Source organism: Ambystoma mexicanum, chromosome 5q (assembly GCF_040938575.1).
Source record: "Ambystoma mexicanum isolate Mex_15411 chromosome 5q, UKY_AmexF1_1, whole genome shotgun sequence".
Lineage (NCBI taxonomy): Eukaryota > Metazoa > Chordata > Amphibia > Caudata > Ambystomatidae > Ambystoma > Ambystoma mexicanum.
The window spans coordinates 921,369,613-921,396,648 of NC_090933.1; the positions used below are offsets into that span (position 1 = coordinate 921,369,613).

General features: G+C 44.8%; 1 protein-coding gene across 1 annotated transcript in view; it reads right to left on the minus strand.

Moving 5' to 3' along the window:
• RGS22 (regulator of G protein signaling 22) overlaps nucleotides 1–26,738 on the minus strand; it is a 1,706,064-nt gene extending 1,679,326 nt beyond the window's left edge. The window contains exons 1-2 of the mRNA XM_069621432.1: nucleotides 26,436–26,738; nucleotides 26,282–26,310 (exon numbers count right to left, since the gene is read on the minus strand). Coding sequence (XP_069477533.1) covers nucleotides 26,282–26,310; nucleotides 26,436–26,526 — 120 coding nt within the window. The 5' untranslated portion in view covers nucleotides 26,527–26,738. The remainder of the gene's footprint in view (nucleotides 1–26,281; nucleotides 26,311–26,435) is intronic.
• Nucleotides 26,739–27,036: the final 298 nt, after the last annotated feature.

The following is a 27,036-nucleotide window of genomic DNA, read 5'->3' on the forward strand; positions in this document are numbered from 1 at the left end:
AAGTGGCCCGATTTGTGAGATGGGGAATCTCAATATGGGGGCGGGGGGCGGATCTGTATGGAAAGGGGAGGGGGAAGCAGTGGGGAGGAATGGGGAAGTTGGGACCCATGTTTGTTAAATTTACTGCTTAGTTTTCTGTTTAGAATGTTGCATTGTTAATGATATTTCGGAACCATGTCATTCTACCTCTGACAAGTGATGCCAACAGTTTGAAATATGGATGATGGGATTTACTTTGGCACACTAAATGTTAAGCGCCTAAATTCCCCTGGCAAATGGTCCATGTTATTGAACCTGTTCCACCAAGAACGGCTATATGTGTTATTTGTTCAAGAAACAAGATTTAAGAAGGGGGGTTGAAATCAAGGGGAGAGGGCTGAATAAACAAATCTGGGCCTTGGGGTTCAGCAAAAAAGGGGGTGTTGCTATGCATGGTGATGGGACAGATGAAGAGAGATCCGGGAAGGTTGTTGGGTAGCAGTGAAATGTACATTAAGAGATCTAGGCTTGACTCTTTGCACTCGGTATGCCCCGAACACGGCTCAATATGGGTGCAACAGGGACACTCTGGGACGAATACTACAGTGAAAAGAGGAGGTGTTGATTTGTGGGTGGGGGGGTTTAAATCTGGTCATGGACCCGGCTTTAGATAGATGCTCAGCGGGTAAAGGGGAAATTAACAAAGATTGGAAAACTAAAAAGTCCTGGAAGAGGGGAACATTTTCTATTTGACACATGGAGGGAGGTGACTCCTGGTAGGAGGGAGTATATTTTCTTCTCTATCCCACATAAAACATACATGCGGATAGACTACATTTTGAATGAACAGGGTCAGAAATACTTATTTCAAGAAGGTAGGATACAAACGGTGGGGTGGATGGGTCACAAGTTGGTGATAGCAGTAATAGCAAAATCAGAGGGCCGGGGAAGAGAGAGGGACTGGACCTGTTACGATACACCATTTAAAGATAGGATTTTTAGTGCAGAGATGAGAGAGAATATTGTTCAATGCGTATGTATAAATGACATCGGGAAAGTAGGGCTGAAGGTAGTATGGGAAGCAGGGAAAGCCACCTTTAGAGAGTTGATAACAGCCGAAGAAGCAGCCAAAAAGAGGGAGCTGTGGGGTTCAGTTTCAACCCCAAGACAAACGTGAACTGCCTTTGGCTATGTTGGCAACTAGCCCAGTATCAAAATGCTGTTTTGAGAAAAGAGAAGTATAAACACTCAAAGGGCCTATCATTTAAGTGACTAGGCAAAGGCCTGAAACTACTTTCCATTACATGTGACTCATGTTTAAAATGCCACCTTGCTGACAGAGAGCGCAAACAATAAAGGGTTGCTTTGCAAAAATAGAAACAGTTGCCATGCAAAGGTGTGCATTTGCAACTTAGAACAGTCATTACATGGGAAAACGAATCTCCTTTGCCAGAGTCCTGTGAATATATATATATATATATATATATATATATATATATATATATATATATATATATATATACACACACCATGGTGTAAAGATGAACATTGATGGCATTGCAAAGCCTCATGTGCAAAATAAACTAACATTTAAAACCATCAGGCCCTGTTGTTGCCCAACTGTGTGCCCGCAGTAATTCTGCGATACGAGCTGGGTCTGACGTCATTGTCCTGTTTGGATTCCTGGAAGCAGTTGGCATTATACAAGAAACATCTCAAGGATTTTAATATCAGCTGTTTTATGAATTTTAAAATGAGATGTACTGAAATTATGGAATTGTATAACGTTACTTTGGAAAACTTGACATCAGACTCGGTATTAGTGAAGAGGAAACTGTTTGATATGGATTGGTGTGGCACTTATGATGTGAGAAAGAAATTTAAATTGTATTCTGATTTGAGCCTAGAAAACAAAACAAAAAGGGACATGTACTGAATAATTTAAACCAATGTCCTGACCGCCGAGTTTTGCATACTTTAAGAATTTGTTTTAACCTTAGTCAAACTCGCAAGATTTTACACAGAGGTTCTACGGAAACATTGGTATGCCGTTTTTATAATGGAAATCCAGAAACATTAAAGCACTTGATAAAATGTCTACACTTCGAAATAAAAAAGGAGGAACTATTTGGCATGTATGTATATAACCTTGATTCCTTGAACTCTGATCTTTTTTGGACATTACAGGACAACCCACATCCTTATTATTTAAAGTGAATTCCTTTTTAAAGTATATGAAATTGAGTGACATATTTTAACATGTTTGATGTTGAGGATTGTATTAACAATGTTTTTATCAGTGTTGTTTTGAAACATGAACTTTTGATCTTAGTTGATGTATTTGACATTTAACTGTTTTGAATTGTATTGTTCTATGTATAAGGTTTGTAATTCACCTATATACAATTACAAAAAAAGCCACAGCAGTGACCAAGAAGGAATTTATGGTGACTTGGGGCCTTTGCTCAAAGATAAGCAACAGATGATCCATTAGCCCTAGGAGGAACAATGTTAATGGATTAATTACAGACAAAACCAACAAAGAAAGCAGATGGTCCAGATACCATGTTATGTGGGGAAGCAAAACATAATGTACAATTGAAGTCAAAATATGCATGTATGTTTAGAAATTGCAGAGATCCAAGATGGCCGCTGCACAGTGAGATTATGCGTGCCACCTCTCTGTGCCCTGAAAATAAAGATGCAGTGCTGAGGGGCCCTCTAAGAGCTGATACGCTTGGTGGGGAAAGCAATTGGGACCCCCTGCAAATCCGATGGAAGAAATTACAGCGCTACACTATCATCCCTCGTAAGATAGAAGACGACACAGTGGACTTTGGGCGTGGCACATGGAAAGACTCCCGACACAGTTACGGCACTTGAGGGGCTTTGATGCACAAATGTGAGGCAACTAAGCGGAGGGAGGGGAGGCAACTCCCCAGAAGGACCCACATGGCCTGTGGCTCCATTTGAGCAGCAAGTGTGGCACGTGTTGTGTCTGCCAGAGAGGGACGACAGGGGAGACTCTCGATTGATACATGAGGCAGCACACTCGGCAGTCTGGATGGACAGGGTGTGCTGGCCTAGATAAGAGTCAAGTGTGGAGGACCCCAATATTGTAGCTCCTGCAGACAGACGGAGGGCATGGCTGTGAGGGGGTGACTTCACTGGGGACAATGGGTGTGTGAGTGCTGCCGCAAGAGACTGGTAATAAGTTAAAAGAAAGCTAAATAAATAAAGTGCTTAGTGGATTCCAAGATGGCGACGAGTATAGGAGGACGCGTCTGATCGTCTCTCCCCCTCGGGCCGCACCGTATAAGCTTCTAATGTATGCAGATCGGGCAAACCAGTGGCCAAATATTACGAAATCAACTGGTGTGCCGCTAGCGGACTGAACCCACAGACCCCTCCGAAGCCCGGGTCTGTGGCGCGCACTCGGACCCTGTGGGGGAGAATGACCTTTTCGGCTGGCGACTCAGGGTGCAACGATGATATCCGCGCCCGGAACGAGCGGGAGGAATGTCCGCATGAATGAGAGGAGCCCCGGGGGGGCCTCTGGTAGCTGTGTAAGGGGTGCACCTCCAAGCCGGGACTGGGAGCGCGAGTGCCCGGACTGAGCGGTGGGGACAGCCTGTACAGTAAGCCCCTGCACCTGAAGGGGGCAGGATGGCCGCCCTCGCTGGAGTGCAGGATTGGGGTCTGCCCCCTCAATCAGCCTCCCCCTCCGGCCACACGACCCGGACTCAACATAGCGGCAGACGAGCTCGGCGGGCCCACTCCCCGCCCCCCCACCCTTGTGCACCCTACTTGCCGGAGAAACGAGACAGCGGAATGGATCTGCAGCCTACACTCCGCTATTGTTGAAGCCCACAATCTGTGGGGACACTGGGGCAGCTCTTCACAGGTTGGCCAGTCAATGCAAGAACGGGGGAAGGAGCCATAAAAGAACGGCTGTAGGCCCCGGGAACGGGCGTACCCATAGAGAAGCGCGCCTGCAGCGGTCTGGCCCTCTCTTCCATCAGCAGGCAGGAGCGGGCTCCGTCCAGAGCGAACCATCTGCGGGGACAGGGACATATTAACCTCTGAGGCACATGGTGGGGGCGGACTCACATTACTAAGAATATTTTATCGGCAACACGCTAGATACTCCTCACAACAGGCGGAGGCCACACCTTGCCCATTGCTGTAACAACCCTCCTGGGGGGGGCGGGGGAGTCCTATGTCTACGGTGCGGCAGCTGGTGGAGGCAAAACAGGACATTCCCCATAACAGAAAGCCGGGGAACACCAGGCTGAGGCGAAATCTCTATGCACCAGCGCATTGAACCCTGGAGAAAGACCACCACAACCCACGCTGCGAGCACCCAGGGTAGACCCCACCAAGAGAAGAGCGGGCGGCCCCCACAGTGATCTGCCGGAACCATTGCCGAGACCCTTCCTCTCTCAGCCTCGTTGCACCCTCCACAAATTAATCGTATCTGGCATAATAGGAGGCATTAATGTCCAAATCGAGGGCAAAGTCATCGGCGCACTCCTCTCACCAGAGAAAACAAGGTAGAAATTTAAAGCAGCTCTGGGGTGTGCAGGGGGACCTTGCCTCTAGCTTGGTAGAACTCCCTCCACAAAATCACAACTCACCTCAAAAAAACATGGAGGGGGGTGGGATGAGCAAAGAAGACATGCAGACATGTTTCAAGGAGCTCCAAGCACATTTAATAGGCTCTGTAAAGGAACAATTCCAGATCCTGAGGAACGAAATGAAAGACTATCCGGGAAATCAAGCAGGATGTAGCCAAATTGGAGGAAAGAACTGATACAGTGGAGAGGAAACTTCAGCAGGTAGAGGAAGAGGCTGGTGAAACGGAGGAAACTCTGGACAAACGACCATGTATCTGGAACAGCAGTGCGAGGACTTGGAAAACAGATCGAGGCGCTCTAACATCCAAATCAAAAATTTACCGGAGTCAATCGAAGATACGGCCCTGATGGCGACGGTGATGCAATTATTCACGGAGGTCCTGGCTGAGGAGGAAGTACCAAAGGTGGGAATAGATAGACTCCACAGGGTGGGCCTGAGGAGAATGACCGAACTGGGAATGAGACCCCGGGATGTGATAGTAGCGGTAACCTCCTACAGACAGAAGGAACAAATACTACGGAAAGCCAGGCAAGCCCCCGCGATGAGGCTGAATGGCCAGGAAGTACAATTTTATCAAGATCTAGCTCAGTCCACTCTTCTAAAGTGACGGAGGATGGGACAAGTAGTCCGCCATTTGTCATCAACCCAAGTGAAATACAAGTGGACATATCCGTTCGGCCTCCTGTTCACTTGGGAGGGGACCCAACATAGGATCACGACCTGTGAAGAAGGCGAAAGGATTTTGGGACTGTCAAGTGGGGAGGAGGCTGAGAAACTGAAATCCCAGAGGAAGATCCGGGGCCCGAACCAGCAGGATGGCTGGTCGACAGTCCAAAAAAAAAAAAAGGCAGAGAGAGGAGACCCAAGTAGAAAACGAGGCACACCAAACTCCCCCAGAATAAGAAAGGAATAAGTCGACCACATCTCTAGCAACTGGAGGTAGACAAAAAGAGAGACTTGCCCAATCAGTCCTTAACAGGCCAGGTTGAGGTTCAGAAAGCCACAAATGGAATCTACAGTGGGGTTTAGGACTCCCCACGACGAGCTAAAGAGGGGAAATATGGAACGGGAGCACTGGACACTTCGTACCAGGGCAAGTAGCAACCCGGTTCCGACCTCACGAGTTCAAAGGGGGGGTGGGAGGGGGAGGGTATGCAGGAATGGACCTGCGGGACAGTAAACGAACAGGACGACTGGTACGCCGGAAAGGAACAGGGAGACCACAAGGTGCTTCATCGTCAATCCACCCATGGACAGTGCGAAAATGGCTCTGGTGACGATCCTCTCGCAGAATGTTAGGGGTATGAATACTCCCATGAAAAGGGCTAAATTGGAGAGACAAGCCTGGAAGCACAGGGCAGATATCTTAATGTATCAAGAAACGCATATAAAAAGAAGTGAGCGAACCAGGATCAGGATAAAGGGGGCGCAACAGGTTTTTCAATCCAATGCGGAGGGAAAACGGGCCGGGGTCATGGTGGCAGTGATGGACACTCTGAAAGCTCAGATCCATGATCATAAAGCGGACAAGGAGGGGAGATATGTGTTCCTGAATGTCACACTGGAAGGGAGGCGGATCACGCTTGCATCCGTCTATGCTCCGAACGTGGGACAGGAATCCTTTCTACAAAGCATGCTAAGTGTGCTAGACGAGTTTGCGACAAGAGACATTATATTAGGGGGCGACCTGAATCTTGCATGGAACCCCACCCAGGACAGAAACACCCAATCCAATAATGTCTCGAAAGCACCCTCGAAAACATTGAGGAAGGCGTTTGAAGCCCTCTCCCTGCATGACTTATGGAGAGCTAAGAATGGGGAGGGACAGGGCTTCACACACTATTCCCACGTATACTCCTCGCTATCGAGAATAGACTATATGGGCACCTACCAATCTGATAGGGAAAGTCAAGGAGGTGGAAGTAGGCCCTATTTGCCTCTCAGATCACGCCCCAATTATGGCATCCTTGGCACTCAAGAACAAGAGAGATCGTGTATGGTCCTGGCAATTCCCGGCCAAACTGCTGCAAGATACTACAATGGTCGAGGAAATCCAAGAGAAAATCAATATGTACTTCACCGAAAACGATACAGGGGAGACCCTGCAAGAAATGGTGTGGGATGCATTCAACGCGGTCCTGAGGGGCGAACTAATTGTGCTGAAAACAAGGAGAGATAAACAAATGGCTCTGTGGGAGCGAGACTTAGAGACGCGATTACAGGAAGCGCAGAAGGAGGCAGTGGCTAACCCCATTAGGGTAAAGAAACGGGCTGTGCAGCACATTCAGGGTCAGCTAGAGCTTTTACAAACCCGGAAAGTCAACAAATCGCTCCTGAGAACGAAACAAAGGTATTATGTTCTCACCAACAAAGCGGATAAACTATTGGCCAGGCAGCTCAGGGAGACGACTAGGGAGAGAGAAATTCTGGCGCTGATGGATCCTGATGGTAACTGGAAAACCACTGATGATGAAATGAGCGAGATCATGAGAACGTCCTTCCAGGACCTGTACCACACTAGCATTCCCAATGAGAACGAACAGAAGCATTTCTCCCGAGTGTAACTCTGGCCCAGTTGTCGGAGGAAGCTGAGTGGCACTCGAACAAGATATTGAACCAAAGGAAGTACTACAGGACATTAAGCAACTCCCAAAGAACAAAGCTCCGGACCCGGATGGGTATACTGATGCCTTTTATAAGAAGTTCCGAACGTCTCTGGTCCCTAGACTTACGGCGCTCTTTAACACCTTCAAATCCCGAGGGACCACCACTCCCTCCATGAACGATGCAAAGGTAGTGCTCTTCCGTAAACCAGACTAAGACCCCACCCTTCCAGGATCATAAAGACCAATCGATTTGATCAATTTGGATGCAAAACTTTTTACTAAAGTCCTTGCCAACAGATTGACTGTGCACCTCGCCTCCTTGTGGATGTGGACCAGGCAGGTTTCATCCCTGCAAGACAAACTGCAGACAATACAAGAAGGGTATGTCACATAATAGAAAAGGCAGAATGCACGAACACTAGGGCGATATTAGTAGCGCTGGACGTCGAGAAAGCGTTCGACCAAGACGAATGGTTGCAACTCTTCCACACGATGGAACACAAGGGGGTCGGGGAATCCTACACAAAGATAAAACAATGGCCTTAGCAGATGACATGCTGCTAGCTTTGACAGATCCGCCCACATCTTTACCCGCACTTGTATGTGAACTGGAGACCTTCGGAACCATTTCTGGCCTCAAGATAAACAAAACCAAGTCGGAGATATTCAATTTGACAGCCGACCCAAACACAATCTCAAAGCTGGCTCAGGAACATGGGATGAAATTGGCACAGAGCAGTATAATGTACCTCGGAATAAGAGCGACTTTACTCAGCAAATTTTCCTGACCTTCTGACTCAAGTGCAAAAACATTTATCAAGATGGTCTCCCCACTCCACCTCCTGGTGGGGACGCATGTCAGCGGTCAAAATGACGATACTCCCAAAGGTACCCTACTACTTTCATGCCCTCCCGATAGGGCTCCCTAAATCATTCTTTAGGTCCTTGAACAGGATGACATCCGCATATGTATGGCAGCACAAGAAGCCAAGGGTTGCAATGGCTACGATGACGGCACAAAGGAGCGAGGGGGGGGATTGGCTCTTCCTCACTTCAAAAGATACCACAATGCCGCTCAATTGCGGGTGCTCAAAGAATGGGTGGCGGATTCTCCACAGCCCAAATGGTCAACCCAGGATATAGCAGTGGCCGGTGCCCTTCTATGGTCCCACAAAAAACAGACATTTAAACACCAAAATAAGCGAGATCATGAGGGCACCCCTCAACGCCTGGGACAACGCACCCATCTCCCTTCACACCACTGTTTGGTAACCCCGATTTCCCACCTGGGATGGACTCAAATGCATATACCAACTGGAAACAGGCAAGCTGTACTAAAATCTGCGACATGTACAACGCTCAGTCATTAAGATCATTTGGAGAATGTGTCCAGGAACTAGGAATACCAAGGACGGAGAGCCATCATTACGCTCAGCTAATCCATTGGCTGTCCACCCCGACAAATAGGGAGGCAGGAACAATGGATCTCACGAAGTTTGAAACATTCATGACAACAAATCCAGGTACGCGTAAACTGATCTCAAATTCGTACGTGCACTTGAACTCACAAGGGGAGGAGGTAAAATGGAGATATATGAGGAGGTGGGAGGGGACTTTAGGGGGTCACAATGTTGCGGCCCTATTGGGAAGAGGTATGGGAAAATGTTTCCAAATTGACAAGATCAATTCATCTGAGGGAAATGTGGCAAAAAGTACTGCTGCAATGGCACCTGACGCCAGAGAGGCTGCAAATAATGTACCCCGACTCAGATGGACAATGCTGGCGAGGGTGTCGGCAACAAGGGGATTGGAGACATATCTGGAGGTCATGCCCAATCATAGCAGACTTTTGGGTTGAGGTTAAGGCCCAAGCGGGGAAAATGGTACCAGGGATCGAGAACCTAGGGGAAGCGGTGTGGTTGCTGGGACTCTGGGACCCAAAGCAAAAAGCATATACCAAATGCCAGCGTAAAGTGATAATGGTCCTGGTGATAGCAGCATGGTTGACGATAGCTCAATGCTGGAAGCAGCAGTCGCCCCCAACACCGCTCCAATGGCTCAGGAGGGTATGGCACTTGGTAACGATGGAATGACCTATAAAATACAGGGTTCCACCGAGAACTTTCGATGAGACTGGGATCCGCTCCTTCAATATCTGCAGAGTGACTATATGCTGCAGTGGTGCCCCCACAGAATTCGTATCCTAAATATGTTTTAACTTTCAGAACTGTTTTAGCACCTATGACCGAACTCCCTGTTTTTGCCATCTCGAGTTCCATGAATGTAAGGGGGCAGGGGGGAGGAGGGAGGAAGGGCTAGTTCTAAGGTTGAAGTTGGTTAAATGTTAAAATCAATAAAAAGTGTGTTAAAAAATAAATAAAGTGCTTAGTGAGTGCACTGGAAGATTTGGGCTGGAACAAAGCCTGCGTGCACATGCCAGGGGGAAGAGGAAGCAGACCCCTGCAGGGCAAGATCCAACAGACCCCAAACAGAGTAATCCATTAGAGAAGTTTCTAGGAGGAAACCAGTGATTGACGCACCTACAGTTGTACTCGACTCACACTGAGGACAATTGCGATCTTAGTCTCCATTCACTGAAGGCCCAACCATGGCAGCATCAAGAGAAGATTTCCCTAAGAGCTTCAGGACTTGCAAGACAAGTTCGCTGTCGCTTTCCAGTCTCAATTTATGACGTTTACCTCGAAAATAAAACTATCACTGGCTGACTTTGGCAAAGAAATCTCGACGTTGGGAGACACAACAGACACAAATGAAAGAGCAATTAAAGGCCTGGTCGAGGACAATAAACAATCAGACATTGCAATCAAAGAATTGGCCAGGGCTGCCCACAATCTTGAGATCCAGTGTGAAGAATTGGAAAATCGCTCTAGACGTCCGAATATCTGCATCAAGAATCTCCTGGAATCAGTCAATGACACGGATCTTAAAGGGGTGGTCATCCAGATCTTTACAGATCTTATGGAAGGAGAAGAAGCAACTACCTTCCTACTTGATAGGATCCACAGGACAGGCCCGAAGAGGGTGGAACCTGGAGATCGCCCTAGAGATGTCCTTGTGGCATGCACCTCATACCAGCAGAAGGAACAGATTTTAAGGGCAGCAGGGCAGTCCTCACCAATAACATATATTGAGGTGGAGATTCAGCTTTACCAAGAATTATCTTTCACCACCCTCCAAAAAAGAAAGGACATGCAACCAATGGTAAGAACCCTTCAAGCACGTGAAATCAGGTACAAATGGATGTTTCCATTTGTTCTTATTTTTACTCTGGAAGGCAGGCAGCACTGCATAACATCTTGAGAGGCAGGTATGGCTCTCCTCCAGATAGAGGATTAGGCTGGAATTGGTACAATAGCAACAACAATGGTGGAAAGGGAAGGACAGTCGACGGAGGAATCGCAAGGATGTACAGAGAGATGACTAAAGATTCAGATTGAGGGGGCCCACCCCCGAAATCGGCATAAGAAGGGAATGCCGAAGAAATTCTACTGGACATGGGGACTGTTTTAGCAAGCAAAGCTTTCCGAATGACTGGGCACGGAGATAGCCATTTTGGACTTCATCTGTTCAGGTAATAGATGGGGTTGGTACTCTACCTCGCACTTATCTCTAGGGAAGCATGTGGGTCACGGCCGGGGTTTGGTTTCCCAGGTAACACTAGGTTCTGTGTCCCACGGCAGGAAACCTTTTGGGAAAGCAGTGGGGCAGGGGTAAGGGGGTGAATCAGGGGAGGTTCTGGGGAGAAAACCAGAGTGCACAAATGTGTTGTGAATGTAAGGTTGGTTTGCAGTGTTTTCAAAGCGTCCTCATGGTAGAAGGACATGGATATAGGTAATTCAGGTGTTTCACGATGAATGTTAGAGGGCTGAACTCCCCACAGAAACAAAGGAATGTAGAGGGTCTTTTGGGGTGACACCAACTGGACTTTGTGGCCTTCCAAGAGACCCACATATGAAGAACGAATAGAAGTAAACTTTGTTTGCATCAATACCCTCTGATACTGCAGGCAAATACCGAATGAAAGGTGGCAGGGATCCTCACAGCTTTTAGAAGGGGCTCTGCAATTAAAGTAATTCTCTCAAAGACTCATAAGGAGGGCAGATACATGTTCTCCATTTAGCAATTGGGCAAAAGTAAACGGACAGTGGCCTCTGTGTACTCCCCTAATGTAGGTCAGGACTTTTTTTGAAAAACACTCTAGGGCTGCTGACAGTTCACAAAAGGGGACATAATAATGCTAGGAGATCTCAATATAGCATGGGACACTGTGCGAGATCGCAGTTCACAAACACAAAACACTCAGTCCCCTCCCTCTAGGGCTTTACAACAGAAATGTAAACAACTTTCCCTGGTAGATGTATGTTACAGCCGGTGGGGAGACGAATAGGGGGTTTACATTCTACTCACGTGTGCATCTAACTTTTTCACGTATTGATTATGTTTGGTCTCAATTCCACTTCTGGGTAACATAACACAAATTCGGACACAGACGATAACAATCTCAGATCATGCGCTGATTGTATTTGAGATGAAGGTCCCAAAAGAAAGTCACTGCTTGTGGCCATGGAAATTTCCATTAGGGTTATTACATGATCAAGTTATCAGGGGAAATATGGCTCAACATATTAGAGATTTTTTTTAATTAATGAAAAAGGGGACACAGCGACAAGGGTGGTGTGGGACGCCTTTAAGGCCACAATTAGAGAGTTCCTCATAGCAGAAGAAACTAAGACAGATGCAGAAGATGGCACTAGAAATAGAGCTAGAGGCGGAAGTCCAAATGGTGCTCTCGCAGAAGGAAAGAAATACAGGCCAGAAGTAACAAAAGGCAGGGCAGCTGTCGGGAGGATTAATCTGTTACATACAAAAAAAAGCAGAAAAATCTCTTCTTTAGCTGAAACAAAAATATTACTTGAAAGCTAATCATACAGACCATATGTTAGCTAATCAACTTCGCCAGGGAGTTGTTTCGCAAATCATTCAGCAGATTAAACTTCCCAATGGAGAACTAACTACAGACACTGATCATATTATCGCTGAATTTTACCAATTTTATTTAGATCTCTATAGAATCACACAAGATGAGGTGTATCAGGCGAATCGTGAATTACCACTGAATAAATCCCCAGTTCCTGATGGTGTCCCGGCATCTTTTTATAAAATGTATAGTGAAATTTTAACTCCAATTTTAACAAAATTATTTAATTCCTTTGAACAATCAGGAGATTTAACCCCTTAAATGGAAGAAGCAAAAATCATTTTGCTCCCCAAGACGGGCAAAGATCCATGTAATTGCAGCTCTTATCGCCAGATTGCTTTAATGTCGATGACAAAATGAATACGAAACTGTTGGCTAACAGAATGGAGGTCTTACTCCCAATTTTTATAAACCCAGACCAAACAGGCTTAATAAAACAGCGGCAGACGCATGACAATATAAGGAGGGTGTGTCATATTTTGGGAAAAATAGAGAGGAGGGTGATCCCTGCGGTCCTGGTTTCATTTGATACAGAGAAGGCCTTCGACCTGGTTGAGTGGTCTTTTCTGTTTCGTACATTGGGTAAGATGGGGTTTGGTCTGAAATGTATAGCTAAAATAGAAGCCAACTACAAACACCCCAAGACGAGACTAATGGCAAATGGGCAACTATCTCCCCCATCCCATTACAACGCAGAACAAAACAGGGATGCCCTTTATCACCCTTATTATATGTAATCCATTTAGAACTATTACTCGCAAAAATTAGACAGACACAGGAAATGAAGGGTGTTAAGTTTGGAGGCATTGCACATACAATTATGGCATATGGTGATGACATGCTACTTATGGTGACAGATCCTCATAATACGTTGCATGCGGCTATGCGGGAAATCAGGCAGTTTGACAAAGTGGCATGATTGAAAATTAATAATGCAAAGTCAGAGGTACAGAACCTGTCCCTACCGGTGGTGGAGGTGAACAACTTGCAGCTCAACACACAATTAGGATGAGCGAAGGATGAGAACGTTATTGGGAGCGACTATAACCCCCACTACAAAAGGTTTATACAAGGCTAACTACCTCCCTCTGCTAAAGAGCATTGAATCACAACTGCCGAAATGGGGTCCACTTACTATTTCATGGTTAGGTAGGATCAACTCAATAAAAATGGTTACTCTCCCTAGGGTATTATATTATTTTCAGGCTTTACCTATACAGGTACCAATGACTTTTTTCCGGAAAATGCAAAGTGCGATACATAAATTCATTTGGAATAATAAAACCCCTAGGATATCCCAACGTACATTAATGATCCCAACCGGTCAGGGCGTGTTAGGACTCATACATTTTAAGAAATATTATCATGCTGCACAAATACAGGTTTTAAAAGACTGGTTTTGGGGGATACAGAGAAACAATGGCTTTAAATGGAGAGGGCTCTGGGAGGCCAATCCCTTAGAGATGTTCTCTGGCTGCCAAGACAGGATCGTCCTCCGAACATACACTTTAGTATGATCACAGGGACAGTAGAGCACACATGGGATGCAAAAGTTAAAAAAAAAGAAAAAATAAATAAATCGCTCAACCTAAATATATTCTGCCAAGGGCTGCCAGTACAGAGGCAGCTCAAAAAATGAGTGGGCATGGAAGGAAAGCCATGGTCAGAAATTCAGCTGACCATTGCACACTTTTGCAGACTGTTGCAGGAGAAGAATCGAAAGAAAGATGACGCTAGGAAGGTTGAAGAAGCTAAATTAGTGCCGAACAAATTGTCAAAATACGCCATAGAAGGGGCGATGTTGACTAGTGGAGAAGGGTCGAGTTCACAGCAAACAGCAGGTATGCCACAGGTGAATAACCAAAGGCAGTACGATGAAAGTATTAATGGATTTGTACAACGGGGAAGGGGAGGCTTCTGATGTAGAGGCTTCCAGAATAATCAGGGAAATTTCTAGACCAACCAGGGAGGTTTTCAAAACACGTATAATGATAGTCAAGGCATGCAGGAAGGGCAAATTAGGAGACCTCGTGTTTGTTGGATATGTGGTATGTCAGGACACCTTGCATGCATGTGTAGAAGCCAAAGGTTCATGCAAAATGGGCAGTTCTCAAGAGGGGGGACTATATATCTGCCTGCATACATTCAACAGAATGGAGAGTGGGTCGACAAAAATCAGACAGTGCAGCAAACACAAGCGCAGAGAATGCAGCAAGGTTTACAAATACAGCCGACAGCAATGAATCCGCCGCAAGGGCAGTCACAGCATTCACCCATGCAGATACGGCAGGGCATGAGCACAGGACAGCTAATGATTCCTATGATAGGGGGTGTCACTGTCGAAGGAGGGAATCCTTTCACAGGTACAGGAATAAGCATATACCCACAATAGCACAGCTCACTGGGAGACTTGATGCGTTCAGTACCATCAGTGACGCCTAATCCTCAAGAGGAACCAAGGGTTGATGTCAACATAAGAGGTAAATCTTTTTCTTTTTTAGTAGACACAGGAGCAACACATTCATGTATACGAGAAGGGAAATGCACGTTATCTGGGAATGCCATGAATGCTCAAGGTTTCACAGGAGCTACAAGTAGAGTTCTTTTTACTGAAAAAATGCTAGTCTCTGTAGGAGAATGTCACATGTCTGTATCATTATTGTATTCAAGACAGACGCCTGTCAATATACTAGTTCGAGATTTAATGACAAAGTTGAACATGACAATTTCATTTACTGATGAAGGCATAGTATGTTCACTGCCAGGAATGCATTATTTAAATGTGAGTGAATTTATTATGGCATTTACGGGACAAATGGCAATACGAGGAATCCTGCTTGAGCCAGAGCTTTTTCACTATGGAGTATGCATTTTATTAACATGGCACCCAGGTTTAGTGGGTAAAACTATGAGAATACCTGATGAATTCTATTCAGGCCAAGGATACCTATGGAGGAGAAGGGAGGATGAGTCTTTCCCTTAGAACTACAAGCAGCCATAGTAAGGGGAGATATGGCTTTGCTTGATGGAACCGATTATGAAGGAAGATGATGGTGCACAGTGATTGCCATTGGGGAAGGCTATAGATTGGCTGACGTCACTGATGAGGATATATTTAGAGACCATCTGTCAGACGACGAAGTAGTATTTGAAATGAGTATTACTTATTGGGTGAGAGCAATCAAACGCAAGGTTCCTCAAAAAATGATGCTAACATTGAAATGGCCCGGGTTTTTCAATGAGGACACGGCAGAGGTGCCAGCTTCATTGTGGACAACATGCCCCTATGACGTAGGCCTATTGAAAGGGGCTGGAGAAGTTAAGATTACTTTAAAAGCATGAGCAATTTTACCTCGAGCACAACAGTATCATATGTCTCGAGAAGCAGATGAAGGTATTTTCAAGACGATATCCGCCATGATGATGCAAGGCATTTTAGTGATGTCAGAGTCACTGTGTAATACGTCAGTATATCCTGTGAAAAAAAGTAAGGGGGGGTTGTGGCGTTCAGTGCAAGAGCTTCACCCGATTAACTAGATTGTAGAGGCAGAGTTTCCTCTAGTTCCTAATCCTGCGACAATCTTATGTAGCATCCCTGTTTAGGCACAATATTTTACGGTGATTGACTTGAAAAATGTGTTTCTCTCAGTCCCATTGCATAAGCACAAGATTGCCTCAGGGGTACTGAGAGTCTACATCGATTTTCAATAGTCTTACAGATGGACTTAAGCAATATTGATTTGCAAAGTGTTGTGTTGCAATACGTAGATGACATATTGGTCTGTAGCGCCTCAGACGAAGATTGCAAACGTGTCTCAGTTCAGCTGATGATTATTCTTGCAGAAAAAGGATATAAAGTAGATAAGGCGAAATTTCAGTATTGTCAAAAGGAAGTGCTATACATAGGTCAGTTAATTTCGCATGAAGGAAAGAAAATTCCTCCTTAGAGAGCTGAGGCTATTTTGAAAACAGTAAAGCCACATACCATAAAGCATATGCAAAGATTTTTGGGACTATGCAATAATGTGAGAGCATGGGTCTTTGTTTACAGTTCATATATAAGGCCCTTGTCGCAGGCTCTGAAAAAAGCACAGACAACCCAGGAGAAAATTGTCTGGACTGATGAAATGGAAGAAGGGTTTGATGAGTTGAAAAAGGCAATTTGCACAGCTCCAGTTTTAGGGATTCCCAATTATGCTGAGGAATTCTTATGTTCTCATACGAATGGCACAGGCATGACGGTAGTACTCACACAGAGAAGCACATTGGGGTACAAACCTCTAGCAAATTATAGTGGGGTCCTGGATGCAGTAATGAGGGGCCACTTTCCCTGCGAACAATCTTTGGCAACCACCGCGTTCACCATTGAGAAGGATGCTAGCATAGTAATGGGATGTTCTATAACTATTTGTTAAACTTGCTTTGTTTGCCATTTTGGAAAAACCGAAAGGTACGTTGATTTCTCAAAGGGCTTCTGCCTACGACGTAGTCCTATCGAATCCAGCGATTAAAATAGTCAGATGCAGAATAGTGAACCCTGCCATGTTTATAGCAGAACCATTGGCAGAAGACGAGCATGCGCATGATTGCTCGAATTATGAGGAATCCTATGATGAGATACCGAGACTAAAGGAAAATGCTTTGGCAGCTGGGGAGATTCTCTTTATTGACGGTTCTTCTAGAATCGATCAAAATGATGGACAGAGATATATAGGTGCTGCTGTGGTGGAGCACAAGGCCAATGGAGAGTTTGAAGTATTGATAAGTGCACGACTACTGTCTCACTTTTCGGCACAAGTTGCAGAATTAGTGGCACTGATTGTTGCGCTCGAGAATCACGCAGACCAGGAAGTAACGGTGTACAGTGTCTCCGACTACGTAACGTCGGTGGTACACATAGGGTTAGCACGTTGTAAAAGGAGGGGTTACCTCTGAGCGGACGGCACTCCAATGCAACATGCCACCTTATTGGACAGACTTATTAAAGCATTACAACTCCCAGAAGCCATTGCAGTCGTTAAATGTGCAGCTCACACTAAAAGAGCAGATTTTATCTCACGAGGAATTCAAGTTGCAGAAGAGGAAGCAAAACGTGTTGCATGTTCAGAAAATATCATGAAGTTTCATACGCCTGATGTGAATGAAAGTATGGTGGTGATGATGAGTGTGTCTGATTGTAATAACAATTTGTCTAAAAATAAGTTAATGGAAACTCGGGGAAGCACCGCAGGATGAGAAAGACCTGTGGACACAGAGGGGGTGTTCTTTAACTCCTTCTGAATTATTGTGGCAACAGGAAAGCACTGGTAAACTGTTGAGGCCTTTAGCCTTATTAAGGGTGGTGTTGGAACAGCTACACTACCAGCATGTCACTAGAGAGAGCCTTGCTGCAACAATTGCAGAGGATTGGTTTGTTCCAAATTTGTTAGAACATGTTGCATTTTATGTAGTGAACTGCATCATATGTCAAATGTTACTGCTGGGCACACACTGCGAACAGGTAGAGGCATTATCCCAAGACCTAATGGTCCCTTTCAGCATTTACATATGAACTATGTCGACATACTGCAAGTCTGTAATGGATACAGATATATGATTGTAGTAGTATGTCCCTTTTCAAGGTGTATTGAAGATGGTCCATGTACACATCCAGACTCCACCTGCGCAGCGAAAATTTTAGTACGAGAAGTATTTCCTAGATGGGGAATATGTGAAGTATTAAGATCAGATAATGGCCCTCATTTTGTTAATGACGTCTTTGAACAGATAAGCTTGTTGCTCAGTATAAATCACAAGTTTTCATCGCATTATCACCTGCAAGCGAATAGCATCTGTGAGAGACTCAACGGCTTGCTTAAAGAAAGGATAGCCAAATTGAAGCTTACCTTGAAGAAAGGATGGTTGCATTGCCTACCACTGTCCTTGTATGTGTTGTGAAATCAACCAGGTTCCTACCACCATCTTACGCCCCATGAGATAGTGACAGGGAGGCAGATGACGACACCCCTCACACCTCTGTCCAGAACTAGAAGTGATGCCTAGACGACAGCAGAATTGTCAGGAAAGGAGTTCTGTGATTAATTAACCTGTATGACTACAAGTATCTCTGTCATTTCAGATCAGCTCAAACGGAAGGGGTGTGGGGCTCAGAACACAGATGGAGACAATTCAACAACCGGATCTGAAAGATTACGTCTTCCCAAACTTTTCCCCAGTGATCAGATGCTTTAACTGCCCATTCATTGTGGAGGACATAACGCCGTCCACAGTGAAAGTGGAAGGCAGGCGTGCGTGGTTATTTCTTGGAGACTTAAAGATCTGAGCTGGAGAACCCCCTTCACCCTCACACCCATCGGAAGCAAGCATCAGGGAAGAACCTCAGCATGTGCAGATGAGATCCATGACAAGGAAGACAGATGCAGAAATTGTCAAGTAAACAGATACAGAATAATTTGGACTGTGGCTTGTTTCGGGACACTCTTTTAAGATGCTAAAAAAGGAGTGAAAGAAGGCTATTTGTTCTTGAGGCACAGGAGCTTACTAAACATTGGACTGAGACATGTTTAGGTCTTAATTAGGAAGGAAAAAAGCCAGGTTTGGGTTCCTTTTCGACGACTGGAAGAGGGAACGGTTCCCCGATTCCTTTCTGAGTTTCTCTTTGGAGGCGAACATGGTGGTGCCCAATGACAACGTTCATCGGATCATCCTTGCTATTTTCTCTACATTTTTCGTTCATGCCCTGCATTGGTGGGGAGATAATTTCCTGCAAGATCCTAAGAATGGCCCAATTGTGAGGAGATTGCTGGCAGCCATTATAGAGCAAGTTCTCCAGCTTCCCGAGTACAGTCGAGAAAACACAAATGACCCTATCTGATGAAAATGCTCATAGACTAGTAGGGTTGTTTTTTTAATACCTGATTGAGGAATGCCCACATCTTTTTTGAAGACAAACTGATGTTCAAACGTTCTTAAGAGATCCGAGGAATACAGTGGCACTTAATTAATCACTACGAGCCATAATCGAGCAGGTTAATCTATATTCTGAGAGAACACTGAGAACTGAATGAGACTTTTAGAAGAGATCCAGAGCCTAATAGCTGTAATGTTCTACTTCTTGCTGGAGAGACACCCACATTTTGTTTGGAGAAAGTACGACCCTTTTCTATACATCAAGAACCCTGTTAATTGTCCTGCAATCAGCCAGCTATTTAAAGAACTTGTTGAGGAGATTAAGATATTGCCAGAATATTACATGATGTTGCCTGAATAAAAGTTGATTTTTCTTTCCTTAAAGATGACAGAAAATGGGCAGCGTCAACAGTAATAATTTTGTGGCCAACAACGAGAGACTTCCATGATGTGCAAGAAGCTACTGTTGTAAGAAGTGGGCCTACCTACATGTAATGTATACATTCATTTTGTTTATAGTGATACTTCTCTCCCTTACAGTGCACACTGCTTACTTTTTAGATTCAAACAGAGCAAAGATGCCTATGTATCTTCCTATGCATAAGGAGGGTACAGATGTGGCAACTACCAGGCAGCCAAGACCTTATGTGATTATCCCTACTCCAGTAGATTGTGTAAAAGTTCTTAGATCTATAGCAAATGTCACTAGACATCTTTCCTTAGAAAAGGGTGTTATAGAGATTGTCCTTGAACACCAGAAACAGGCTTGTAAGGAAAGGCAAAGGAAAAGATCCTCTAGGAGCAAACCTACGCAAGTAGCACATGTAAAAGCATTGAGTTTACTGACAAATGTTCCTATGATTAGTCCTGTAAGATGGAATTATGCTGACATACTTCATGAGAGGATTATAGAAACTCACAAGAAAAGAATGAGACTTGAGAGAAGTGCTAGGGAGGATGATCATGAGTTGAATGATGACCTGGATAGTACAGAATAACATATGGTATCAGCATATGAAAGAAGTGGGAAGAAGACCCTCAAAGGGGGAATGCTTTGCATGTGCACTCCTGCCTTATAGCATGGGGAAGTCTAAAAACTTCATAGCTATTGAGATAGATGTCCTGATAGCACATTGTCTATCACAAATTGCATTCTGCCATACAAGAGGTCAGTTCATAGGCCGAACAGCCTATCTCAAATGGGCAACTAAGTGGACAGATACAGAAGAAGAGGATTATGTCGAAGACACAAAGACAATGCTAAAAGCTCATATCAGGAATCATGTGATCAGATATGAAAAACCTGGAGTAAAAAGGAGCTGGAATCAGATGAGAAGTAAACAGAAGACTGGAAAATCCAGGGAAATCTGCAGAAGAAGTTTGTATATGGAAAAACAGAGGGCAAATGCAGATTTGCGGATCAGTGCTTTCACCAGGTGGTCAAGAAGAAGGGGTGGTGATCTGCAGAGACTGGATAATAATGGGTCACTACCAGCCAACTATTGAAAATGCACAAATGCTGTCTAAGCCTTTATGGTCAAAACTTGCTAAACCACTGACATGGGTTGAGGATAAAGGAGGACCTTTACAGATAGTGCCTTTGGAAAGTGCCAAGTTGTGCTTCAGAAACAATGGCACAAGAAAAGTCGGAGAAAACTAGAACTGTGGTTGAATCTTTGAGCCACAAGGAATGAACAATGGGACAGCAATGATCATGGATCACTACTGGGCGTGTGGAGCCAGAGCTTACATAAAGCTGCCCAAGGACTGTGGAGAACAATGTTCTATAGTAAATGTTCATGGTCCAGCGTTGGTGATTTCTAAAAGTGACTTGAACATTTACAGTTTTCCAAAAGCAGATGCTCACCTGAGGAAGAAGAGATTTATGTAACTGGTAAGTAGAATGAAGAGAGAGAACTATTTCTCAGCCAAGCCGATAGAATCCTTTGATTCCATCCCATATGAACACAGACTGTTCAGCCAGACTTCATCGATATTCACGTTGATCTTTATGCCGAGTATCCAAGTTGGAGAAAATACGAAATGGCTGCAAATTACCAGATGGGAGTTGTTGCAGACAATCAACACTACCATAAAGGGATTAAATGCTATCAGGGAAGATCTGAGAGCCATACGACTGATGACTCTTCAGAATAGATACGTCCTGGATATGATCACAGCTATGGATGGCGGTGTTTGTGAAAAAATTGGAGAATCATGTTGCACATTTATACCTTCTCATGATGACAAGAATGGCACCTTCACAGAGGCCATACAGATGCTGACGAAGCTGCATATCCAAATGGTGGACGAAGTGAAAGACATTGCTGATGATAGCTGGTTTGGAGCGCTCTTTTCTTGGGGTCCACAATGGATGGCAGATATTTTCAAGTTTCTTGGAGCCCTGATAGTGATGGTATTGCTTGGATTCTGTGTGGTTAGGATAATAGTCTCACAATGCAAAAAGACACAAAAAAAGCCATAGGGATCAAGATCATGATTGATGTTGAATCAGGATGGAAGACCAAAGACCTGACAAATGAAGAAATCAGGGATTTCGTGAAAAACAGCATCCACGCACCTGAGGGAACGAGATTCCTGTATCCAAAGAACCATAAGAAGTATGTGGGAAAATTGATCTATTGTAGTCCAAGTGGTCAGTGCATCCTCATCTGAAATCAGCTGGATGCCTGAAAGGAGTAATCAAGATTTGGGTCCCAAAGAAGCATTTCTTCAGAAAAAGATGTCTAGATGTGAAGGATGATGAGAGAGTGGTTGATGAATCACCCAGAGGGGGGAGTGCAGAAAAGGAGCCAAGTAACACCACCTCAAACATCTCGCCCATATTGCCTATATGTTGGGAACCAGAGTATGAGACACAGGCAGTACCAGTGAAAATACTGATACCAAGGAGAATCCTGCAGGCAAGGTTCCCATTGAGAAAGCATATCAGCATACGAGACAGTATGATGGCCATACGAATGAAATCCCAGAAGAAGCAGGACCAATGAATGAACGAGCAGATTGGTGACATCACACAAAGCCAGACGGATGTACATAGAAGAGATGCAGGGACGAGAGAAGTGACTCTAGTCCATAAGGCATCAAGAAAGGACATCTCGGGCTCAAGATGAAGAAACTTATGCTACAGAAATGATGAAGATATCAAGTTATTTTACACATGTACAGATGCCAAGAAACGCAACTAGATGAAGAATTATTGGAGGCTAGCTTTATAGTGAATAGATTGCGGCATGCACCAACGTGTATATATGAGTAAGTAAAGAATGTATGTTTCCACAACGTATTATAGCAAAGCTGGGCTAGAAAGGGAAGGCCTTTTCCAGTGTGCTGCAGTTGAAAAAACAATGAAATTACAGACGTGAATCTCAGAAAGTTGAGGCTGGATCAGCCACAAGAAACCAAGGTCTTATCGGACTGGGATGAGCAGACATTAGTTACAATCGTGTGAAAGAATTAAACACCTGTTCAGAAGGCATGGACGAAAACAAGGAAGACGTCGGAGGTCTATTAAAAAATTGTATTTTAAATGCACCAGAGCTCAAATTTGTGGGCTTCAGTCACATGGATGGATGGAACTCGACAAACATAACAAACCACACCTACGCAAAGGGGCAGAGCGTGCCTCTAGTCCCCTGTATTCTCCAGAGCAAAGAACATTTCCAAGGCCAAGTTCTAAGCCTCAATTGATGTGCAGACCCTGAGGTGATGATAGATGATGTGCTAATTGGTGGGAAGCTATGTTTACGACCAGCTCACCAGCACCTAGAAGACAGCGTTCTGATAATGTGGGTAGAAAAGTACTGACAAATGTAAGAGTGCCAACCAATTGTAGGGGGCTGCATTATTAAGAGCCCTACAGTTTGTGTAACCAATGGGACGTCGTGTTTTTAGTGACGTTCGTAGTGACTTGTTTGAGGGGAGGGCTTAGTAGTCCCACCTGATGTTAAGGAGCCTATCACTTTCTTAGACTAGTATGGAACGTATACTTAGATGTTCCCTCTAAGCCTATCACATTTGCCACTAGGTTTTTGTAGTTTGCCACATAGGATGACATTAGTAAATACGTAGGTTGACATCATCAATGACGAGTTTTTACTTTAAAGTATGATGTTTTTTATTAAGCAAATTGAGAGACCATGCTATGAGACCTCCGTTGTACTCCCTGTTTTAGATAATTGTGTTTAAAACAGTCAACTTTGCCAACTTCCTGAGTCGATTTGATTATTAATGTTTGAGATGGATGGGGATGCAGAAGTTACTCAAAGTATTGCTACCTCGTCTTAAAGGGCTGGGTCGGCTGTCCCGGTTCAAAGTGATAGTTTCAGCTGAAAAAAGGAAAAGGATCCTCTCAAAACTTTATAGAGTGCTGATCACCACCGACATTGGAAACAGACAACATTTTGAGCAACCTTGGGTGGACTTGGCGGATAAAGAGATTCATAAGGATTCTTGGGACAGGATATATCAGATCACCTTCCATGGCAATTTGTTCACTTCGGCAATGGAACACAACTTTAAAATGTTAAACGAATGGGATAGGGATCTTTACAAGCTCTTGAAAAGGTCCCATGGCTCCTCCCCTCTGTGTCCCAGGAATTGTGGTCAAATTGGGTCTTGCTTCCATATGTGGTGGTTATAAAATGTGGTGGTTATAAAATGGTCTGCTTCTTGAATTATACCGTCTAATTTTGTGAAGCGCTACAGCGAAGGCACTATTTAAATCAATAAAATACAGAAACAACTGCATATATACTGGAAAAATACATTCTTTATTATAGACTTACACATAAGGCAACTATAGGTTCAAATAATTACTTTGGGCTAGACACAACACCCTGTAAAAACAGTGTAGATATAAAAACAGCAAAAGGACCCCAGTATAGCCAATTCCCACTCCTAATGCTACATTTAAGACCTATATCGGGGAGCAAACCCTATACATTTTAGTGCTATGGGATGTGATTCCTCTGCAGACAGATACATGCATTCACATATCCTGAAATCACCATGCCAGTGCACAGAGGATCTCAGGTCCCAAGGGCCAGGGGACAAGTACTCACTGTGTCAGTCAATGTGGTTGTAGCTCAGGAACAGCAGAAGGACAAAGTAAGTAGAGGGCTTTGTTTACGAGTCTAGATAAGTCTAGATAAGAGATCCAACAGCCAGGGAATCACTGACCAGTGAGAATGCAGATGGAAGAAAAGAAGACTGTAACAACAAGGAGGACCTACTGGGCAGAAGCAGCGATGGAGAAAATTGTAACACCAGGAAGATTGAGGAACCCGGCCAAAAGGATCTGGTTAGCTCAAGGGGCAAGAGGGGACAGCGATCCCATTAAGAAGGGCCCCATGATGGGAGCAACGGATGGAAGCAACCAAAAACAGCCTAAGATGAAGAAGAGGTCCCACGCCGCTCATGCAGGCCATGGAGACGCCCCACCTCAAGGTGCAGGATGCAAGAGAATTTACCAGGGAAGCAGCACAGAATGGCCCAGAAACGGTCCCAAGATGCGATAGCCAGTCCAACCAGCAAGGAGGACTGGTGGAAGGTACGGAAAAGCCTTAAGAAATCCAGGGCAAAGACAAAGGAGACTGGGTAAAACGAATATGGCCAAACCAGCGGCTCAGATCTATCAGGCCACCTTTGCGGCAATCCTCCATCAATTCAGGTAAGACTCTGAGAAATGGACAGTGGATCTCTTAGATAAGCACATTCTATTCACTCGGGTACTGGCCTAATTCCGACATCGAATCACACACCAGGAAACATAAAGGTTTTGATGGCCTAAAAAAAGCCAAACACTCAGGTCCACCAACAGACGATGTGTATTGAGCATGTTGGTGGCAGACGCCCAGGCTAATGTAGTTTAAACTACACTAGAGGGTTCAGGGCTTGGCTCAGAGTGAGTCCACCTTAGCACAACAGCCTTTTTAGGTCTGCCTCAGACAAACAGTTACTATAATAGAGAATTTGGCTACTAATGCTTTAAACATGTCTGCATCAGTGGCTAAGCCTAAACTAAATTACAGCTGCCACCATCCTACTCGCCAACATTTGTTGGGTGATATGGTCACCGTGCCACCCAGGCTCATATCAATGTGTGTACCGGCACTTGTCGTGCAATATTTATAAAAGGTAAAATAACACAGCAGTACATCACAACTATTAAAAATAATAAGATCTAAAAGTCAGCACAAGCTGAACATCCCCGGTGCAATGTACATATTTTTTTTAATGTGTGTGAATAATAAAGGCGTGATGTTAGGTAACAAAAAAGTGTAGTAATTTGTCAGCATTACTAGGTTTAGTGGACTTCGGGATTTCCTCCTCGGCAATCATATTCCATGGAAATGACTACCGTATGGCAGAAGAGCGAACATGTTTTGCTGCCAATCACGTGACTTTACTCTAGGGGGCAGTTACACCGCCCGTCCCCCATTTACTAAAAGAGTCTGACATTGCCTTGCTGCGAATACGAGTCCTCCGACACACTTGGTGTGTTGCAACAACTTGTGCTAATTAGTTCCCCCATTATTCTTCAAGACTTGTGCCCTGCCCTTAATCCCCGTTACATAGAAACTAGATGGGAGCGGCAGCCTTATCTGCAGTGAGTGTCTACGTTTCTATGTACATAAGGGAAAAGTAAGAACTACAATGCCATGCTACTATCTTAAGGTGCATCCCTCAGCTAACACTATAAGAGCAATGCTTTCATGACTTTATGAATGTTTTTGTGGATATAGACGCGACATATACGAAGTCCTGCAATAGCAAATGTGGAAGGTGTCGTACTAAAAATGTTTTAAAATATGCATAACTTTGTAGTTTTTAGATAAAATGTGTTCTTTTAAAATGCCCGTCTTCTTACTTTAAACATTGCACCAAAGCACTCCAGGGCGGATTTGCTACTCCGTGTAAACTTATGGGACACTGCGCCTAGTACGTTAATAAACAACAAGATAAAAAGCTGTTCATTAAGACACCAAAAGAAACAAGATGCAATTCGACAATTAAGTTCGCATGCGATACCCCTAATAGGCGTGAGGCCGCCAACGTAAAATGTTAAGAGAACTATCTATTAAAACAATGGAGGCGAAGTATCCACTCCACGTTTTGGTGTACTTACGAACACATCTTCTGTTATCGTCGGTGGCTCTGAAACACAGAAGAGGACAGTTTCAGTATTCATTGCTCGATAGACACGAATGTCTAAAAAGACAGCAGGGACATTATGCCCGGCGTGTGCCACACACGCAGGTCAGGACTCACGCAGCCCTTACCGCTGGTCAGACGTTTCTCCTTCATTCTTTGGTGGTGGTGTACGTCCGTTCCCGAGGTTTTAAAGACTTGGAGGTACTGTTCGGATTCCATTTTTTGGGGCTATGCGGCTCGGGGCACCATGTTGGAAGGCACCTGCTCTTTCATTTAGGCAGCAGAGTGGGGTCCAGGTGGCGGCGGGGTCTTGCGGTCGTGTGGCTGCCGCCCCTTCATTTGCGCGGCGCTCTTTGGGCACCGGCTGGCACTGCTGCTGGGAGCCGGGAGCCCGCCCTGCCTTCTCTTGCCTCTTGGCCTGCGCGCTGTGATTCCAGTCAGACCTTCGGGTTGCCATGGCGCCGCGTACAATGCTAGAGAGAACATGGCTTCTCCTCTCTGCACTTCGCAAACACGGATACTACGCCAGACAGACTGCCTGCAACTTGCTCGCGTGTTAACCCCGGGGCTTATCGCCGTGTGAATCAGATTCAGTTTTCACAAATGAGTTGTTACTAGACTAAACTATGGAGAGACAGCAACATACGCTCACGAGTAACACGCTCGCTTAGGTGTTGCCTATTAACTGCATTTTATGGCCGGGAGATTTGTTTACAATTAGCCCTATTA